Source organism: Danio rerio, chromosome 11 (assembly GCF_049306965.1).
Source record: "Danio rerio strain Tuebingen ecotype United States chromosome 11, GRCz12tu, whole genome shotgun sequence".
In the NCBI taxonomy this organism is placed as follows: domain Eukaryota; kingdom Metazoa; phylum Chordata; class Actinopteri; order Cypriniformes; family Danionidae; genus Danio; species Danio rerio.
The window spans coordinates 30,254,967-30,276,731 of NC_133186.1; the positions used below are offsets into that span (position 1 = coordinate 30,254,967).

The 21,765-nt window shown below is 35.8% G+C and overlaps 2 protein-coding genes across 11 annotated transcripts in view; one reads left to right on the forward strand and one right to left on the reverse strand.

Moving 5' to 3' along the window:
- Positions 1–13,757, reverse strand: part of lactbl1b (lactamase, beta-like 1b) — a 39,016-nt gene extending 25,259 nt beyond the window's left edge. Inside the window, exons 1-3 of one of the 3 annotated variants that reach the window (XM_073916802.1) lie at positions 13,592–13,706; positions 6,345–6,427; positions 3,809–3,998 (exon numbers count right to left, since the gene is read on the reverse strand). In XM_073916802.1, the coding sequence (XP_073772903.1) occupies positions 3,809–3,951 (143 nt within the window). In that variant the 5' untranslated portion in view covers positions 3,952–3,998; positions 6,345–6,427; positions 13,592–13,706. Of the gene's footprint in view, positions 1–3,808; positions 3,999–6,344; positions 6,428–13,591 lie in introns of all 3 variants that reach the window. The other 2 variants (XM_073916804.1, XM_073916803.1) reach the window with 2 other exon arrangements.
- Positions 13,114–21,765, forward strand: part of ephb2b (eph receptor B2b) — a 258,150-nt gene continuing 249,498 nt past the window's right edge. For all 8 annotated transcript variants that reach the window (XM_073915884.1, XM_073915888.1, XM_073915881.1 and 5 more), the window contains exon 1: positions 13,114–13,362. The gene's annotated coding sequence lies outside the window, so the exon portion shown is untranslated. The remainder of the gene's footprint in view (positions 13,363–21,765) is intronic.

The following is a 21,765-nucleotide window of genomic DNA, read 5'->3' on the forward strand; positions in this document are numbered from 1 at the left end:
CAGAATAAAATACATAAAAAATGGGCAGAGTTCTGCAGTTTCCTATAAATAGCCGTCACAACATCCTCTTCACTCTAGTCTCTGTGTTGTTCAGCTGGAAGCTTGTCATTCTTCCTGTTTTCAGCAGCTGCCCGAGTGAATAAACTGTTCTCTTATGGGTCTTAAACTGCAGCCTCCTCCGTTAACTCGATATATGAAAGACGTGTGCTACATCTTCTCATTTGTATGTGACTCACACCTTTAAAACCCAGGCAGTCAAACACACATTTTGGCCCTTAAGGACAGGACACGTCACTCTTATTGACTCTGACCATCTACAAAGCTCAGGGAGAAATAGCACATATCTGATGAGCCTTCACATCCCGCGAGTTATATGAGAATGTCAGCTATTAAAACTCAAGAAAATGTTTCAGTGCAAGCTCCCGGGGGCTCAATATGCCCACCAAAGACCTGTCCTCTTAACACATGCATATAAATGCAGAGCGAAAACCTGTTGTTCAGTTGATGAGTCACTGTCCTGAGAGCATAGAGTTTTCTTAACATACTTTTCAGTGACACACTATTGTTCACAAGCTGATTTATGCCAAACAACAAGCAATAAAGTGTACCTAACATTTAATGGTAAACATATTATTTTCAAAAACATATGACTATTAAAACAAGACGTCCGTGTCCATTGCTAGTAACACTGGCATTAAATTAACAGGATTTTATAAGCTGATAGTGAATAGATCAGTGCTGTTTTAGTCCCTAAGAGCTCATTATCATGGCTGCATTGTTAATGCTGTGTGAAAATGTCATTTTTTTATCATAAGGGTTTAATTAAAAAAAGACACTACAAAATGCTCAAAACAGTAGATGTCCAGTTTTAAGGCCATTACAATGACAAACATTTCCATATTTCATGATAATGTCTGAAAAGCTTTGCTTATGATAGCTTCTCCATCTTAGCTTGGGTGAAAAAAACATATGTTTGACGGTTTCATTCATTCAATTTACTTTAGCTTAGTCCCTTTATTAATCTGGGGTCGCCACAGTGGAATGAACCGCCAACTTATTGAACATGTTTTATGCAGCAGATGCCCTTCTAGCTGCAACCTAGTACTGGGAAACATCCATACACACACATTCATACTATGACCAATTTAGTTTATTAAATTCACCTATACCACATGTCTTTGGACTTGTGTTAGAAACCAGAGCACCTGGAGGAACAACTGACCCAACCGGGACTCAAACGAGCGACCTTCTTGCTGTGACAGTGCTAACCCTGAGCCACCATGTGGTATGTTTAACTGTTTAAAAGTATTAACCCTCTCAAGGCAGGCGTTGCTGATTTGCAATAGTTAAAAGCATAGATTTTGCCTGTTTCTAAAATTTAATTTGAGCTTGAAAGGGTTAAAAGACAGTTTATTCAGTTTATTCTGCAATGCGAAAGTAGGAATTTCTGGATAATTTACCTAAGAAGGAATTGACAAGGAATAACAAATGTTAATTCGTCAAGTATGACTATACATAAATAATATAATAACAAAATACCAGTTTGCAACATCAATTAGCATAACAAGCAGCTTTTTACAGCTAGAAATCAACAAAAGTGAATGAGACCAGAGGTCTCCAGCTAATATGGTTCCAATGGATGCGCCCACTCTTACATGAATGAATAAGTACATTATTATATTCATACATGCACATATATGGCATAAGAATAAAAAACTTTTATCCAATTAAATGTAGTTGGTTTTATATTCACATTGGTTAGTTTTTGAACAATGACAACCTGTGACGTGCTCCCTTTACAAAACATAACTGCAGTAAACTAAAGTAAAACTGCAGTACAACAGCAGTATAAAGAAATCTAACTGCAGTAAAATTAAGTACAATTGCAAAATTGCAATACAATGAAGTATAAACAGTTCAAATACACTGCAATAATGTTCACCAGCAGTATAAGTCATAAAGTAAAAACAAGTTAACTCCATCTTTACTGCACTTGTGCTGCTTTAGTCTAATATGCCAATGTTGTGGTAAGAACTGTAATGCATTTGTGTTCCAAGGGGTTCGTTTTTCATCATCTTCCAAGCATATTTTGTACTTTTTTCAGGGATGTTTTTTGCATTCAAGTCATTTTCTAGTATAGTTAATAGTTCTAGTAGTTTTCTAGTTTATTTGCAAAAACGAATAATAAAAATAACTGAAGTGAACAATACAACAGCAACTATAACGCAATAAAGTTTAACAGTGAATGACATGATCTAGTAGGACTCTGTCAACGTTAATGGGCGCTTTCGGGATTTCAGGAGAGACTGTTTCAAAGATATTATGCAAACCCATTAGCATTTATGCAGATCACCTACTACACCTTTAAAAATACACTTTTAAAAAGATGCAGCCTCAGTGACAGCTCTTGTATCTTTATTTCTGAGAGTGTATTGTATATTGTCACCAACCTGATTTCAACAATTAGAACATCTATGTTGATCCAGGAACAGCATTCCAATCAGCCAATCAGAATCAAATAAGTTTACTGTTTATGTTAAGTTTAGGTTTATGGTTAGGTTTGTGCACCTCTACATGATTGTTATCCAACTATTCCCCTCTTATTTTGGAAATAATTTACAGTTATGGTTGGGTTTAGGGGTGAGGGGTAGTTATGGATTATATTTTTAAACAAAAATAATGCTCCAGGATCAACATGGATGTTAATCCAGGATCGAATCATGCTTGGCAAATTCATGACCTGCATATATTGTGCAAACCACAATCCAATGCAACATTTCAATAGCATAATTTAATAACATTTTAGTTATAATATGGTGGGTCAACACTTAATTTCAATATCATTTGCTTTGTACCATGTAGTATTTATAAAATGGCATAATGTGCAGTATTCAGTATCTAGTAGTCTTGTATTTCAGTCCTACAGTAACATTGACCTCCATATTTGAGCAATTAGAAATTTACAATGCATTTATTTAATATTCTATGCAGAACGGAGCTTTAGTGATTATGTGATTTTCTGTCCATGTTCCTTCTTTCCATACAAAATAAAGCAGATGATCCGACAGTCTCACTGTGACTGATAATTTGAGCACCAGGGAAAGCCTGTGCATGCGACATATGAACAAATAATGAAACATGAACTCACCTCACTTTTAACCAGCACTTTGGCACTGCCTCTGCAGGCTGGCTCGCAGTATTGTATTAACACATTCAAAGAGCAAACCAGCTTAATATATACAGCAGTGGCTCATATAAAAGGCCATCTGCAAGCTTCCAGCTCCAGACAAACTCCCTCATGGCACACAAACAGGATCCAAATGCATAAACCATATAACGTTTTTATGAGCAAAAAATGTCTCATATTTTTACCAGGAAAAAAGAAAACATCATCTGCTTTATGAAAAAAAGACATGCAAAAGTAAAGGAATAAAGCATTTTCCATAAGTGCAATACTCCAGTGCAAAATTCATCCAGTTATGAAGCATTCTATATGAATCCAGGGTATTAGTGAGATTAAATGGACTTTGCTTTTCCCTGGCTTCAGTAATGCTAGTCCATTTTCTCTCTGCATCACGTTGTGTCCTTTCATTTTAAACTGAGAAAGTTACATTTTTGTCTCATTTTTGTATCATTTTCCACTGCAGAATTTACTTACAATCGAATACAGCAGTTACGTTCAGTACACTGCACTGGTATTCACATGTACTGTAGGCTACAATATGACTGATATCCAAACAAAATTTCTTCTAATATAAACGCATGAACCAAAAACACAAGAAACGCATCTATTTTAACATGAACTTACCTGTTAGTTTGGTTTAGGAACGCTTTTCTTCGTTGATGGTTGAAAGAGTATTCACACACTGCACGCTCTTTCGTGTTCGGGTAGCTTACTGTGAAGTCACGACAGATGTTGGTATCATGGCCATGGGTAAATCCAGCTTGCATCAGACCCAAGATTCTGGATTATCTGCCATCTGCAACATCTGTCAACACTGGAGAATAGGCAGAGTGATGATTGAGCACTAGTGTTACACAGGAGTGTCACTATATGGCCTAAGAGACAAGGAAGCTTTTTTTAGTAGCCAGGCTTTTGTAATTTAAAGTGCCATAAACATATTGCAAATATGAAACCAAGATGCAAGATATTTGTATCTAAAGCAATGACACTATATTTGCAACATAAGGTTCTGCATATTTTATGAAAGTAAATTGTTATACCTTTGCAAAATCTTCAGTTTTGCATATAAAACATTACACCTTTTATAAAGTAACTCTTTAAAGATCCTATAAAATTAAAATAAGATTTTTTTAGATATTAGTATAAGTATTGTTAGTTTATAGGATATCTATAAGCTAGTGTGCTCCAAAACAGTGACATCTGCATTTAGAAGATATAAAGCTGATACAATCATGTAAGGCTTGTAGTTTGTCACTTCCGCCTAAATGGATCAGGGGTTATTTTCACCTCACCTCATACTTCAGTTTCTCATCAAATCATAACCAATCAAATAACAAGCCTGTCATGCTCCATATCTGACATGCCTTGTCCCCTTCAAGATGCTTCACATTTGATGCACTTGAGCTCAAGCACTCTCACTGGTAGAACAATGATAAAGCAAAAAACTATTAGCTGTTTTTTAAAGGGGAGGAGCTACACTATGTCCCACCCTCTCTGTGTTTTGGTTGAGATTAGGTCAGAACACTGAATAAAAATGCACATTATAAAGCACTTCACTGGACGTTTAAGGCCAAATAAAAGAAATGTATAAAACAAACTGAATGTGAAACGACACGTTACCATTACTGTCTAAATGTAAATGTCTTATGGCAACTCTACAAAGTTTAAAAACAGAACAAAAAACAGAATATGCTCAAAGGACCACTCACTTACCCACCCACATAGCAAAATTTCTCTGTCAACAACAACAAGTCTCAGCCAAGTTAATAACTCATAACTGGGCCTGAACTGGGCCAGATAGGTTGGTGTGTCACGATTGCAATGCAATTGATAAACCCATGGAGTGATGCGCTTTAGGCACACTATTTTTCTCAAAGTGACCTGATTGGTAGAATTTTTTTTCTTTACTCAAAAATGATTTTAGTGTATTTTAAATGTGGGTCAAGACTGGCCAAACTCACATGGCCCACTTTCAAATTTTTAAATCTGGGCCAAATACTACGTTTTTCATCTGGCCCAAATCTTGTGTGCCGCCTTAAAGACGGTGCCACCTCTGCCAAACCCGGGCCATGTTTGGCCCACATGCTGTATGCCAGTGCCGGATGAATGCCTGCTGTGCCCGCTTTATGCCAAATCTGGGCCAGAATTCTTTGCTACTAGGGCATCATACATAAATTTACTATTGACTTGTTGACTTATGACAAGTATGACAATGAAAAGAAGATATGTTGAAGACAGTGTTGAATTGTGCTAAACATTGACATCCATAACAGGGAAAAATAAACAAGAGCCTGTTTCCAACATTCTTTAAAGTATCTTGTATTGTTTTCAACAAAACAAAAAAAAAATGATTTGGAGTGAACTATCCCTTCAAAGCAAACTTATTTTTTCGGCTACAAACCAGTAGATAGAATATGTAAATCAATCTTTACTGTAGGGGCAGCACGGTGGCTCAGCCTCACAGCAAGAAGGTTGCTGGTACGCGTCGCGGCTGGGCCAGTTAGCATTTCTGTGTGGAATTTGCATGTTCTGTTTGTGTGGGTTTCCTCTGGATGCTCCGGTCCCCCCCCCCCCCCCACCACAGTCTAAAGACATGCACTATAGGTGAATTGAATAAACTGAATTGGCAGTAGTGTTTGAGTGTGTGCGCATGTGAATGCAAGAGTGTATGGATGTTTCCCAGTATTGGATTGCGGCTGGAAGGGCATTCGCTGCGTAAAACATATGCCGGAATAGGTAGCGGTTCATTTTGCTGTGGTGACCCCTGACAAATAAGGGACTAAGCCCAAGGAAAATAAATGAATAAATCTTTATTGTAGCTTCCGATAACAATGCAAACATTTTCTTGCCTGAGGTTTTATGTCTTGTTTCCAGTGCAAGATTTTTTGGTAGATATCTGTTTGAACAAAAACTGAGAAAAATCAAGTTGGTTTAACACAAAAAACAAGTTTTCATTCCCATTTGACAGATATTGGTTCTTGTTTTATGCATTCATTTAATTAACTGAGGAGGTGTAGTTTTTGTTACTGTGAATTGTTTTCTTTTTTGTAAAGTATTTAATGCCATTACTATAAGCATTTTAGACCTTCTCCTTTGATTTAAGACTCTGTAAGGGCTAAATTTGTGAAAGGGTGACTTTTAAAACCAATTTAGGACTCACAGGAGCAGAGAACTTTTCTGCCTTCCTTGATTGCTCAAATTCCTGTGGGATGACTGGATTTTGTCTGTAGTGCTTGCATATTTCTGCAGAATACAAATGAAGATATTTTGAGAAGTGCATTGGCATAAAGGAAAAAAGATTAAGTGCTGCAATACAACAATAAAATAAAATAGGCCAGCAGAAAATGGAAAAAGGGTAACATTTCAGAGCTCCATGAGTGGCAATTTCTGAGACAAAACAAAAGTGTGTGTAGAAGCCTACAGTTGAAGTTTTAATAAATATACCTGTTTGCGATCATGCTGATAATAGCCCCTAAAGGTTATACAGTGACATCTGGAGATGAACTACTGTTCAATCTGACAAGAGCAATTATAATTATACAATGTATAATTATACATTATTTACAATTATACAATGAAGACCTTACTCGGGTAGCAAAAAATACTGGCATTGGTATTTAATATTTATCCGGCACTGGCAAAAAGCATGTGGGCCAAACATGGCCCTGGTTTGGCAGAGGTGGTATTGTCTTTAAGGCGGCACACAATACTTGCCACATGAAAAATGTAGTATTTGGTCTAGATGCTAAAAATTTATATGGGTCTATCTTGACCCATTTAAAATACATTTTGATTATATTCAAATAAAGAAAAAAAATTATACCAATCAGATCGCTTCAAGAAAAAGCAGGCCCATAGCAAACCTAAAGTGCAATGATTCATGTATTTATCAATTTTATTGCAGTCGTGACACACCAACACATCTGGCCCGGTTCAGGTTTAGTTATGGGTTATTAACTTGGCTGACACCTGGCCCAAATATGGTCCATGTATGACCCTTGTCTGGAAGCCAGACTTGGTCCAGACATGTACCATAATTCACTGCTGCATGTGGGCCAAGCAAAAGCTGATTGTGTGGGTCAGAGATATTTTGCTGTGTGGGAAGCAAGTAGGGCCAAACTTTAATTCATTCAGTCTAAATGCTAAAATGCATCCTTTTTTTTGAAAAGGCAAAAAATAATAATAATAATGACATCTGAAAGCCCTTGTAAGTGAATCCCAGAATTTTTGATGTTTCATAGCACCTTTTTTCTTAGAGGCATCCAAAAGCATTTATCCTCCTGCTTTCTAAACACTTGGTCCACGGCAATACATTTAACAAGAAATTCAAGTTCCCTTAAGGATTTCCCCCAGTCACGAATCACTTTAACCTGCTGTTATTATAGACAAACAGATCACCTAAACGGTGGTTTTGATGCATTGATTTAAAGGCGATCGGTGATACAGGATGGAAAATGAATTTCCACATTGTGATATTACAAATTGGAAAAAGCAATATGTCAGCTGGTATCGAGACAATAACCATGTGCACTATCCAATAGGGTGTCACAAAGTTGTTCCTGCATCCTCATCAATGTTCAATTCAATCATGATTTTCATCCTCATTCACATGGAGGGTTTTAGGCATTCTCATGATTGTCCCCATTGATTTAATCATCCAGACAGGGATGCACTGTTGAAAACAAATAAGAGACTCCTAGTGAATGATTTGACCGTCTGCTGTTCACTCTGGGCTTTATTTTCCTCTCCCAACTGATTTTACAGGTGGACAGAGATGAAAACCGATCATGATGAATAAAGCATGCTTGTGTGTGGAAAGAAATAAACAGCAACCAATTTTTGAACACAAAGATGGTCAGCTGGTCTCTTTGTTTAAATGTATGGATAGCTATGATGTGTGAAAGCACCATTCAAGACCAAAGACAGCCACTTACAAATAACTAAAGACACAATTCACTAATGGTCTTGTTTTGTTGGCACAACCTATATTTTTTCCCTGTCAAATTCTGTCTAATGCTAAAATTGAAAACATGAAAGAACAATTAGGCAATTAACAGCCTTGTGGTTAAAAGCACAGATTGTGACCAGAGTTCGATTCCCGCCTTACAGTCCTTTGATGATCCTTTTCCACTCTCCCAATAGTTGTGGACAAAATGTGGTTGTCCTCCAAATGATTGGAATTGAATCGTATGGTAACATCTTCTGAGTGAGTGGTGTTAAACTTTTACAGCAATTGTTATGTGGATGTCCAACGAGTAATGCCGAGTTCAGACTGCATGATTTTCAAAGTAGTCGTGTCACAGATGTTTTCACACTGCATGATTATCTGGGCTAGCGTTTGTCGCTGCTTTGTTTACATTGCTAGACGGATTGGTGACAGGCAGTTTCTGCATGACATTAAAATTGGAAGAATCGCAAACAACTTCGTCCAAACTATGTCTCAACAACAAAAAAAACACGTAGTATATCTTTTGTTATTAACTATATAACGAGAAAGAAGCCTTTGATGGGGTAGAAAATGTACATATTTGCTCACCTGGGTTTGAAGGGAATTAGCAATTTCTCCTCAACTTTCTTTTTTGACCCGGTTGTGGTATTGCTCAAATGACAAGTCAAACAGACACAGGTGCTCCGGCCAAATTTACACTAGTTTTTCCTAGTTTTTCTTGGGTCCAAATAAACTGAAAATGAGCGCTTTTAACTTCTCCCCCAACCTCCCGCTGGCCTGCATATACCCATGCTAGTGAAAGCGGCTCTCTTAGTGGCTGTAGGTGACCGCTGATGTTATTTTCAGTCAAAACTTATTTCACATGGCATGATTTGAATCGCCGACAGCTTCAGATATTTAGCATACCAAATATCTCACCGGCATCAGCGACTCATTAGCGATTCTCTCAGATCGCGTCTTTGATAGTTCTCAGTTTGAGCACCTATTTGCCTGTGATTTCAGGCATTTGTCTGCGATTTTTCTAAACCCAAAATCGGGGCTAAAATCATACAGCCTGAACTCAGCAAATAATGTGGACCAGTGACCAGTAGCGAATATCGAATGTGTGCCACAATTTAATATTTTTTAATGCCTATTCAAGAGTTTACACTTAGCTGATGATTGATTATAAGCAAGTTTGGCATGCTGTCCCAGGAGAGAGCCCTGAGCTCAAAAGGTCCTTGATCCCTGGGCTCCCTCCCGTTTGCAGGGCGAGAGGGGAGCTTTAAGCTCAGGTAGATCTCGACAACTCCCCCTTGATAAGAGCTGATGACTAAAATGATTGCTATGAAGAGATATGCTGCTGAATGGTTAAATTTAGATTCATCAGATCACTTGTAGTGCACGTTTTTGGAACTAGGAGGTGTAAGAGGCTAAATTATCATATGCATTTGTTTATATGACAAACAAGAAGGTCCATACTTACTACAAAGGCAGATACTGATAAGATCAGGGCCTGTTGTGTGGACTTTGGGGGTTTTATGGTGTGGTCACATGTTGATTGGTCAGTTTGAGTGTCTTGAATTTAGTCACATGGTCAAGAAAGATACAAAATAGGTGGTAAACTCAAGCTCTGGCTCTTTTCTTGCCCTCTCTTTTCCTGGCCTGCTTCTCTCCTGCTCTGCCCCTCTCCTCCTCTGGAGTCTATCTTCTCTGACTCTACTGCAATCAGGCTTTTGGGCCTGCTCTCTTTGTCTCTCTCCCTATGGTAACTTTAATTTTACATTTAAGCTGGGTACAATTTATATCACATGTTTTATCATTTCATATTTTATCATTTTCCACAGTTATTTTGTAATTAATGCAGTTGTAACCATAGAGAATTATTGTCACTAAATCATCTCATTTTCAAGTATTTGTGAATTACTTTTGATTTAACATCAACATTTAATTGTTCCATATAGCAATACAATACAATCACATAATATCAACACTCTCCCACATTTATAGCTATCAATACTGCCCTTATTTCCGTTTTTGGTATGAGATTGCAGAAGAATGGTTTGACTTGAAATGTACAGTTTTTTACCATCATGCTGATTACTTTTTAGTCGCTCGGCAGAACTACAGTACGAACCGCTGTGGTTAAAGACCGTTCTTACAGAGGAAATCAGAGAATCCGGTAAAAACCCACGCGAGCACGGGAAGGACATGCAAACTACGTACAGAAACAACAGCCGGCCTGTTAAAGGACTAGAACCAGTGATGTTCTTGCTGTAAGGCAACAGTGCTAGCCACCGTGCCGCCCTATGAAGGGAAAGGTGGAGAAGTAGCGGTGCAAGGGGGGTTCTTCAAATGGAAGTTGTCTGTAGTGAGAAACCCTGGCTCTTTATGGTAAATTAGGAATGGCCTGATTGGTGGATCATACATAGCTAATGCAGAACCAGCCGTGTTCGATCACAATCGCATGATCCTCTCAAAATTGGTTTATAAATAAACTTTACTTTGTGAAAAACATACTTTTAAAGTTTAGGGGGTTATTGGCTGATGCAATCAAATCATAAACACACGTTTTTGCTTCAGGATTTTTAGAAAAATGTAGAGACTGGTGAAAAGCTATTATACTTAGCATAAAGAACAGGCTCCTAATGAGGCAATGGAGGGCTGTCAGATTTAAAGAACCAATGAGGGGAAAAAGAAAGGAACTGAACAAAAGCTCTAAATGCAACAATGCAATATTCAAATGACATTTTACAGTATTAAATATAAAAACATAATATGAAGTATAGTTTTAATGGATGAAACATGCTAATATTCATAAATTTGTTCATACATTATGAAGCTGAAAAGAAGACAAAACATTTTCCGAATGTTATACAAGGGTTGTGTGTAGTTGTCATGCAATTTGTCCACATTTTACAGCCTCTCCTGAATGTAGAGAGTACAGAGATTACAGGCTAGTCTCAGCCTCAGACAGCACACCTGCTGATCACCTATAGCCCTTTAAATGACTGCCTGATTCTTGAACATAAAAATGGCTCCCTGTCTGAGTCTGGTTCAATGTAGTTTTTCCCCCCACTAACTCCTTTACATTCTATGGAGTGTCTTTGCTGCAGTTGCCTTTGCCTTGCTCACTGGGAGCTTTAAGGCTTAAATGCTTGATTTTCTGTAAAGCTGCTTTGAAATGACATGGATTGTGAAAAAAGCACTAGGCCAGAAACACTACGTGGTTTGCTCTTTTTTAATTATTTATTTTTAGCTTACTAGCAATCTCACTAGGAGTTTAGCCTACTAGCTTTGCATACTATTAACTGATCAGCCAACTAAATACATCAAAGTGTCTTGAGCAACATTATGTATGCTATATGACTGCTCCTGACATGAAAATGATCATCACAGTAAAAATCTATGAGTTTTTAAAGATGGCACAACAAACACAGAGATTTTAATTACTGCAAAAGTGGTAGAACAGTTCACTTGTGCCAGTGAGTGGATTTGAGTTGTTAATTTATAAGCATCTCCAGCACTTCAGAAACATAAAAAGTCCATAGCATTTCATTTCACATCTATCTATCTATCTATCTATCTATCTATCTATCTATCTATCTATCTATCTATCTATCTATCTATCTATCTATCTATCTATCTATCTATCTATCTATCTATCTATCTATCTATCTATCTATCTATCTATCTATCTATCTATCTATCTATCTATCTATCTATCTATCTATCTATCTATCTATCTATCTATCCTAGAGATGCCCAAAGAAGGGCCAGTGCTGGCCTATTGTAACCTTTAATTTGGCCCACCATACCATCTGAGAGGAGAGTGAGTATAATGGAGAGGGTTGGGGCGACTGCCTTTAACACAGAGATCATCATTTCTAATCTGATGTAACTTTTTTTTCTTTGTTTTATTGCTGAGCTACAAAAAGCAAACAAAAGTTTCAATTAAATGTAAATGAATCTGATTTTTAAAATTGTAAGAAGACATCAGTAAGCTAATCATGGCAATCACTAGATTGTTTTGTTTTTATTGTAATAAGTTCATTATAAAATGTGAAAATATACTGTATTACTTAATATAAAGCAATGTTTTCTAGTGTTTTTTTAAACATTATTAAATAAATTAGGAAATTACCCAAGGTAAATTACCCTATGTATATTTGCTATCAGCCCACTAGCCTCAATCAAGTTTGGTTTTTGGCCCTCAATGAGAAAAAGTTTGGGCACCCCTGATCTATCTCAACCGCTGGGTTCAAGTCTGTCTGTCTGTCTGTCTGTCTGTCTATCTATCGATCTATTGGATATGCTCTATATGCCAATGATATTAAGCTATGATCATCAACTTTATACTACTCTAGCAAATAAATAAATAAATAAATAAATAAGCACTGAGGAACAAATTTAGCTTTTTTTTTCTTTTTTTTTTACTTTAATTTTGCTAGATTTAGCCACTTTTAAAAGTGACTCAAATAAAAAAGTATAACTGCAGGTTTAACTCAGTGCAAACAGCCAGGCACATAAGCTGCTGCAGCAGCCAAAATATGTTCCTGCACATCCGTAGAGGCTGGAATGGACTGGACAGCATTTCTAGGACCCTCAGTAATTTTAGGACCCTGTTATTCCTGATCTGTCCAGTGTGGGGTGGCTGGATTTAGGTATAGGGCCATAAGGGGTCCATGAAATGCGGTTCAGAATCTGCAGCCTTTCCAGTTGTGCAGGAACACCAGCAACATTTGTTGACTCTTTATTTGCTGAATTTGTCATTAACATACGTATAAATGTTGTTCATTAGGTAGCGTTAACTGCCAATACAGTGCTATAATTGAACACCTTTTAAATAATGTTTTTGCTGTCAATTTGATAAAACTGATTAATTATTTTGTCTTTTTACATAAAGATGTAGTTTTGAGTGGAAATTACGTGATGACGTCATCGTAACACAATTTGTTCCACTTCCGACTTTATAAATATTCCTTGAAAAATAGGCCTAGTTGGAGGAGAGGCGTGGCGCTGTCTTTTCTACAATATTCGTGGGGTTTTGTCGTAGCAAACTCCTAATGTCATAAATGTTAAGCTAAATTCAATAGTACAAAGGATCAAAATGAATGAAATCTCTTAGATTTACAGGCCTACTCCACTCTACTGAAACAAGTGATTTTGTTATAGTGCAAAACGTGACAGAGACCTAACTGGAGAAAACTCATATAGCCTTAAGTTACCCAACACCAGAACTTCGTTTTAGGTAAGTTAGCCTACCACTTACAAAGAGACAAAAGTATTTTTACACTGTAACTGCAAGTCTGTGTATTATAGGCGAGTTACTTACTGAATTTTGGCGGGCAGATCATCTCCATGAAAATTGGAGACTAGAAAATTTTCACTTATGAAAATTCCTGGTAACGTTAGTCAGTAGGGATAATGTAATTTAAAGTCTCTAGCAGAGAATTCAGGAAGTAAAGTAAAAGCATTACCTAAGATCAGCACAATTCAAACCAGGAGTGAAATCCACTTCTTCAGGCCATAGGCTAAATAAATCAACAAGTAGCAGTAATTTGCGTCTTTTTGCAAAAAAGTGACCTACTGTGTAACCAGCAGATGGCGGACAGAACACGTTTATTGAAGTACAAAATGGTGTCCGAATGCAAAATCTGGTTATGTGCTGCCTTCTAGAGGTAAAAATCAGCATCACCCTTCAACAAGACGGTTCTTTTTGGCCATTTTTCACTTGCTTTGACACACCCAAATTACCTCTAATGTAACATTTTTTTATCCCATTCTTCCTAAAATTGCTTTAAATGGCCTTAAAAGTATAATGAAAAATTGGTCTCCACTTTCATGCAATTTGTGGTTTCACAGGATCTAAGAGAAAATACACCTGTGTTTGGGAGTATCTCTTATTAATGTCAAAATCCAAGAAAATTCAGTAATGTGAAAGCCTGAAAAATAAAATATAGGTCAAGGTAAAGATTAATAGGTTTCTTAAAGTTCAGCGAGTGTGTGAATATGTAGAGAGGTAAAATGGCTTTCGTCTAAAACTAACTTAAAACTTCAAGGGACATATTATTACTGTAAAATGTGGCCAACAGCTTCAAAAATACAAATGATAAATTTTAAATTAAATTACTATTATTATTATTTACATTGAAAATATCACAAAAATCTTTCTAAAATGTGACATTAGAGTAACAACTAGAGTAATTGCTGTTAGACATTCTGTTTTTCATCATAAGAACAAAATTACGTTTTAAGTTCAAATTAATAATCTTTTTTTTTTTTTTTACAGACTTTACCTCTTAAAATTAATAAACTAAATGTTAGAGTACTTAAATTGTGCAATTGTAAGTTAATAATATTAATCTTCAGGGTTTAATCCACAGTATAAAGCAGATGTCATGTGAGGAAAATACGTAATTAACGAATAGTCCTTGAATAAGCAGCCAGTGGTCGGAGACTGAATAGGACAGTCCATGCCCTAAAGTGACCAGACAAAGTCTAGACGATAATTCAACATGGCATGTTTGACTTAGATCGCCCAAAAACATTTTGTTGCAATGAAAACAGAGAAATACATGACTCATTGATGTCAGACTATAAAATTCAAATTATCCCTAAGTGATATTTCATTGTATACCATTTAAACAGAAGATATAGTGTAGTAACAGTATATAATTTTTGTTATCTGAGGGAAGTACGCCATCGTATGCAATGAGCAAAACAAAATAAATGCATTCTGTCGTTGTCTGTGAAGATTTCCAGTCATTGGGGTTATCGCAGGATGTCTCCTAGTATTTATTTTCCAGTGTTTTTGGAGAGCAGTCTGGGTGGATTTGAACATCCCTGAGGGTGACCTGCCCACCAGAGAATGCATGCCGAGTCAGCCTCTTCTCAAATGAGCTCCGTGTGGTTTTCCACCAATGTCACTGCGCCAGTCAACAAAAATGCATGCCTGACATTTTCCCTTTTGGTCCAGAAGAACTTGGCGTTCGGTTGAAAACAACGTTGGCTGCTTCGCTCTGCCTTACAGCCATGTTTCAGATGTTTTACTTGGCATTTATGCACCAAGACTTGGCCACACTTGTCATCTGCTGTGATGCACACAATTTTCTTTTTCATCCATGATCAAATATTTACTATTAAGATGAATTTTTAAACCCCAAAGAATACTTAACATGGACAGCTTTTAAAGGTGTTCTCCATTCGTGCACGAACACAGACACAGAACACGGAAAATGAACACAGTGTCATGTCATGGCACTTTCTGATTTGGGTTACTTTGTATAAATTTTCACACAATTCGATTCATTTTGCAGAATCTTTTTTGCAAATGTAAGTGAATTTAACAGAAAACAAGGGGCATCACAGGAGCTCAGTGGTTAGCACTGTCCCTTCACAGCAAGAAGGTCCCTAGTTCGAGTCCCGGCTGGGCTGGTTGGCATTTCTATGTGGAGTTTGTATGTTCTCCCCGTGTTTGAGTAGGTTTGCTCTGAGTGCTCTGGTTTCTCCCACAGTCTAAAGACGTGTGAATTGAATAAACTAAATTGTTCGTAGTGTATGTGTGAATGAGTGTGTATGGGTGTTTCCCTCTACTGGGTTGCGGCTGGAAGGGCATCCGCTGCGTAAAACATTTGCTGGAATAGTTGGTGCTTCATTCTGCTGTGGTGACCTCTGAACTAGAGACTAGGTCGGAGGAAAATGAATGAATGAATGAACATAAAACTATTAAGTTGTTCAAAAAGAAAACCTTAAGAATTGTGCTGGTTTAACTCGTATTAAATAAGTAATTTGAACAAGCAGCAAAAGTATATTTTTGAATGTATGCTCATTTGCAGTAGGTAGTGGCGCAGTAGGTAGTGCTGTCGCCTCACAGCAAGAAGGTCACTGGTTTGAACCTCGGCCGGGTCAGTCGGCGTTTCAGTGTGGAGTTTGCATGTTCTCCCTGCGTTCGTGTGGGTTTTCTCCGGCTGCTCCGGTTTCCCCCACAGTCCAAAGACATGCAGTACAGGTGAATTGGGTAAGCTAAATTGTCCATAGTGTTTGGGTGTAAATGAGTGTGTATGGATGTTTCCCTGAGATGGGTTGCAGCTGGAAACAGCATCTGCTGCGTAAAACTAATTCTGGATAAGTTGGAGGTTCATTCCGCTGTGGCGACCCCAGAATAATAAAGGGACTAAGCCGAAAAGAAAATGAATGAATAAATGAATAAAGTGTATGAATGAATGAAGTGTAAATTTACTTTTGCTGCTTGGTCAAACTAACACAATTCTTACCTTTTTGAGGGAGATCTTTTTTCTGTTTTGTTTAAAATACTTAGTTATGAAAATGATTAAGTTTATTTAATCTATTTATTTAATCTATTTATGTATTAACATGAAGCAATTGTAGTTTTTTAAAGTTTAATTTTTAATCCCTGTTTCGACAACATTTAATGGTAAAAATGTACCTTTAAATAACGTATTAACAGCTCATTACTTGGTTTTTGTACCACAATTTACATGACAATAATGGATAAATAAAGGATAACTTGGACAATGCATTATTCAGTCAACTAAAATGTTTGTAAAAGTCACTTTCTCATGTTTTTTCAACATCAGAAGATCCCTCAAAACATTATGCTTGCTGTTTGTTCAAACTACTTATTTTAAATAAGGTGAAACAACACAACTCTTGAGGTTTTTGGAGTGATTACTTAATTGATTTATATTCAATCCACTTAAATTTGTAAAAACTATTAAGTTAGCTTAATTCCTTCATGTTGTCCCGACACAAATCGATTGTGTGGAAACCAACATTTACTACAGTGTTGTCAAAGCAGAGATAAAGGTCCCAAAATGCAATTAAAAAAGTTACATTTGAATAAATCATTAAAAAAGTAACGTCATTTAACAAAAACTAAAGACATTGACATTTTTGTATAGCTATTGTTTGTGACGCATTTTCACACCAAATATGCCATCACTTTAGATTTCTTCAATCATCTGAGCCCATTGTAGTTCTGAGCGAGTGTTTCGGTGTTGTGTGAGAATGGCCAAACATTGTACGCAATCCTTTTCAGAGCCACCGAAGCAGAAGAAAACTCTCAAAACACCATTGCCACTTGTCTCTCAATAGTGCACAATGTTTTTACCCATGCTGGCCCCCTGCCTCATGCCCCAGTGGGCTGTTGTGAATGCTGGGTTTGTCGCCCGCAGTGTCTGCTGTCTGCTGCCACAGACTCTGAAATAATGAGAGGGCCTCTGCCTCACGCTTTTCCTTCTCGGGGCAAACACAACCGAGCACCTTTGCTTTTTGGCGTGTTCCTCACGCTGATTGCCTGCATCTCCTGTTTTCATCCGTTTGCCTTGACCTTCAACCCGTTTTCAGCCCTCTGTCAGGGGTATGACGTTTTTGACACAACATGCCCTGTAGGAGCCCACAAAAACAGCATGACCCGATATGTGTATGTCACCAAGACCGCTCTGAATGTGCGGAGGGTCATATGAAACCAGTTAGATTTATTCCTGAGTTCAGTTTTGTACACTTTTTTTTTTTTTTTGGGATTCAGTTTTTCTTATTGATGAACTCTTTTAATAGTTAAAAGACATTTTAGTTGTCAAAAGACATGTTGATTTATTTAAAATTCTTAAACATGTTAAATTTCTAAATGTATGATTTTATGCATTTAAATTCTGGGTTTCTCTTCCATTCAAAATACCTGAAACGAATAACTTCAGATGATTAAACTGCACTGCAATTTATCCATATATTTAGTGAAATCCAAATGAAAGGTATGACTTTAGCTTTATTTTCATCAGTCATTATATAAACATTACACTTGGTGTTTTAATGTGATGTTAATATCACAAGACAAGCTCCTTTGAGTTTACTGTGTTTGCTTCCTCTATAGACATTCACTTTTCCTACAGTAATATTCAATACACTACCTGACAAAAATATTGTCATTGATCACAGTAAGAGCAACAAATAATAATAACTTGGCTTCCAATTGATCATTTGGAAAAGTGGCCGAAGGTCGATTTTCATCTATTGAACTGCATCCCAATCCTCACAAATACTGCAGAAGACGTACTGGAACCTGCATGGACCCAAGATTCTCATAGAAATCAGCCAAGTTTGATAAAGGAAAAATCATGGTTTGAGGTTACATTCAGTATGGGGGCGTGCATATCATCGTAAATATCAAGACATTTATGCCAATGCTTCTTATACCAAAGAAGGTCAAGGTTCTCTTGGATTGGCCAGCTTAGTCACCAGACATGAACATTATTGAGCATGTCTGGGGTGAGATGAAGGAGGCAATAAAGATGAATCTAAAGAATCCTGATGAACTCTGGTAGTCCTGCAAGAACACCTTCTTAGCCATTCCAGATGACTTTATTTATAAGTTTTTTGAGTCGCTGCAGAAATGTGTGGGTGCAGTCCTCCAAGCTCATGGCAGTCATACACATTATTAATTATTTTTTTCACTGCATCATGACTTTATATCCTATAATGTACATTAATTCTGTTAAGTAACAAGACTTTTTTCTAAGCACAGTCAGACCTTACTGTCCTAATTAAATCATGATCATACTTTTTGGTAAAATAACCGTAATCTAGAGGTCTTTGCCTTTCATATATGCCACTATTGATGTCAAATGATCAACTAGAAGTCAAGTTATCGTTTGTTGTTTCTTAAACTTGGATAGGCGACAAGACTTTTGTCAGGTAGTGTAAATGTCTATGATATTGCTCATTGATATATAAAATGACCTTTATCTTTCTTCTAAACAATTTCAACCTTAAAAGTTTGAAAAAGTGACTTTTAATAAAACTTAGTTTAAAGTGATCTTTTGGTTGGTGATGTATATTGCAGTACATAAACCTTGTAATAAACTGCCAGTACATTTTCTTTTATTTTACTTATTTCTCTCTATATTTTATTATTTCTCTATATATTGTATGGTATTGTAGGTTTAGGTTTAACAACTTTATTAATCCCACCAAGGGCAATTAAAGGGCAGTAGCATCATGATACAACAAACACATACAGAGACAAATCACTTACAAATAAACAATTAAAAAAAACACAATCCAGCATGCTTCATAATAACTTCATAAAAATAATAATACTAAAAAAAAAACAATAAGGAAAGACCCATACATCAAGTTAATTTAAAAACTTAAAATAAAATATAAGGTTATAAAGCCATATGACCAGGAACAAAAGTGAATTTTATATCTATTAGAAGAACATTTCATGCTTCTAAACCTTCTTCCAGGGGGCAGAAGTCCAAAAAAAAGGTTTCAGAGGATGGGAATCATCTCCCATCACACTTGAATTTTCTTTATCATTTGCTGTTTATGCAATTCTGCTAGACTCCTCAGTGGCAAACCAATAATTATGGAGCAAGTCTTGACTAAGCTTTGAAGGCGAATTTTGTCTCTAATGGAAAGTGAGGAGAATCAGCATGAAAAGGAAAAGCTTAACATACTCTCAATATAGGTAGTCTAAAAAGTTCTCAGTGCAAACTTCATTGTACCCATATAAAAACTTGCATAATTAATGTAAAGCATTGAAGGACATAGGAAAAAGGTGGATAAAATCTAGAGCAATTTAAAGCAAAAACATTTTTGACTTGTTCTGAAGATGCTGTGAATTTCCAAGTGTAAGTTACATGAAATAACAGACTTTTTTCTTTACATAGACCCCTCTCATGATTGTGAAGTGCTGTAGGTGTATGGCCATGATAAATGCGCTATATACAGTAAACACACATTATAATACACTACATAAACTCACATACATTTTCACATAATTCTCAGATGAGCTCTTGAAAAAGTGCATTTGTTCTCACATGCTAATATGGCAAAGACAACACCATGAATGCTTCAGATTGCATTTAGTAAATCATGACATTATTCAATCACAAAGAATTTTGAGTATTATTATAAAGAATATTTAAAGTCTCTTACAGTTTGATATTATTTACAGATGCTATTGAGATGCAATTGTCACTGTTTGATTAGATGAACAGCAATACATTTAATTTATTTGTCCAAAATTTGACAAACTTCGGGGCATTCTGCTTTATACATCTGGATTCTGTGATTCTCTCCACGTTTTGTGTCACGGAAATCGTGGGGCTTTTTGTGTGTGTGCTTGTTTGAGAGCCAGAGAGAATTGCAGGGACCAGGGTCTGTGCATGTGTTTTTGTGTAACTTCCATCATAGTATTTGTGTGGCGCACAATGGGCTGGAAATTCCATCTGTTGTGAGTGCCTCTTCAGGCTTCATGCCTATTTCAGTGCTGACGCTTGTGCAGATCCATTTACTGATTTTACTCCGAGTGTCCTCTCATCTAAGCTCTTTCATATACACACACAGGGTAGAGCCATGGTGAAAAGAAATAGTGAGGAAAATCAACTTACTTACAATTTATACTTGGTAATGTTACGAGAATTTGTTACCATTTATGTAACGTTGAGAGACTTAATTTCAGGGGTTGAAAGAGTTATTATAGTAAACTAAAACTGCAAAAGCTACAATTATTTTTGTTACTTGCAGTAACATCGACATTAACTGAAATAAGTAAATAAATAAATATCATTTGTTTGCCAAGAAAATATTTTACATTTTCATTTAGTTTAACTTAGAATCTCAAATTAATAAATCTATAACAGAAATAAAACTATACCTAAAAAAGAAAATAGTACTAAAATAATAAATGTTTCATTGATATATAAAAATAAACTATTTAAACTATGAAAATAAAACTATGAACTATGAAAAGCTGTCAAGCAATTAAATAAATGAAGTTATTATTATGATTAATACTATTAAATTTGAAGTATAAATTTTTTTATGTTGTAAGTTGTAATAAAATAAATGTTGTCATTATTATTTAATTGGATTGATTTCAACAGCAGTTGATGTCATTAAATTCAAATGTAACAAATAATTAAAATAACAATCTAAAAATGTCAAATATACTGTCAATTACTCTGTTGGCAAATAAAAGAGTAATTAATATTAAGATACATTGTTAAAAGCTGTATTTGAATAAATGTATTATGATTATTATTATTTTATTATTATTAAACAGTTGTAGAAGTAAAAAGTAGAAGTAGTTTTTAATGAGATGGTTTTGATGCCACTTATTTTTTCATTATTATATATTTTTAATTTATTGTCTTTAATATATGTTGTTTATAGTTACAGGTTTTTTGTTAATCTTTTTTTATTTTTGGCTTTTTAAGGTATTAATAGCTTTAATAGAGATTATTAGCTTTAATTGACTTATCTAATTAATATAGATTAATAGCTTTGGTTAAGTTTGCTCATTTACACTTTTTGAACAATTCCTGTTATTTATTTTACTTTTAAAATTATTCAATACTAATAAAATATTGATTAAATAGGCTTTCAGAAAATTTCTCAGACATTGGCATGCAAGTAATGTATTTTAAAATGAAATATACAAATTAAACGTATAATTCTTAATACAATCAGACCTTTAGCAGTAAAAAATTAATTCATCCAACTGTTACATTAATATAAATGTAATGTAAATGTACTGTATTCTGGAGGTCAAAAAAATCTTTCGCAGAGTTGGAGTGACTTCTTAAACACGAAATATAACACAAAGTGAACTTTTTCCTGACTTGAG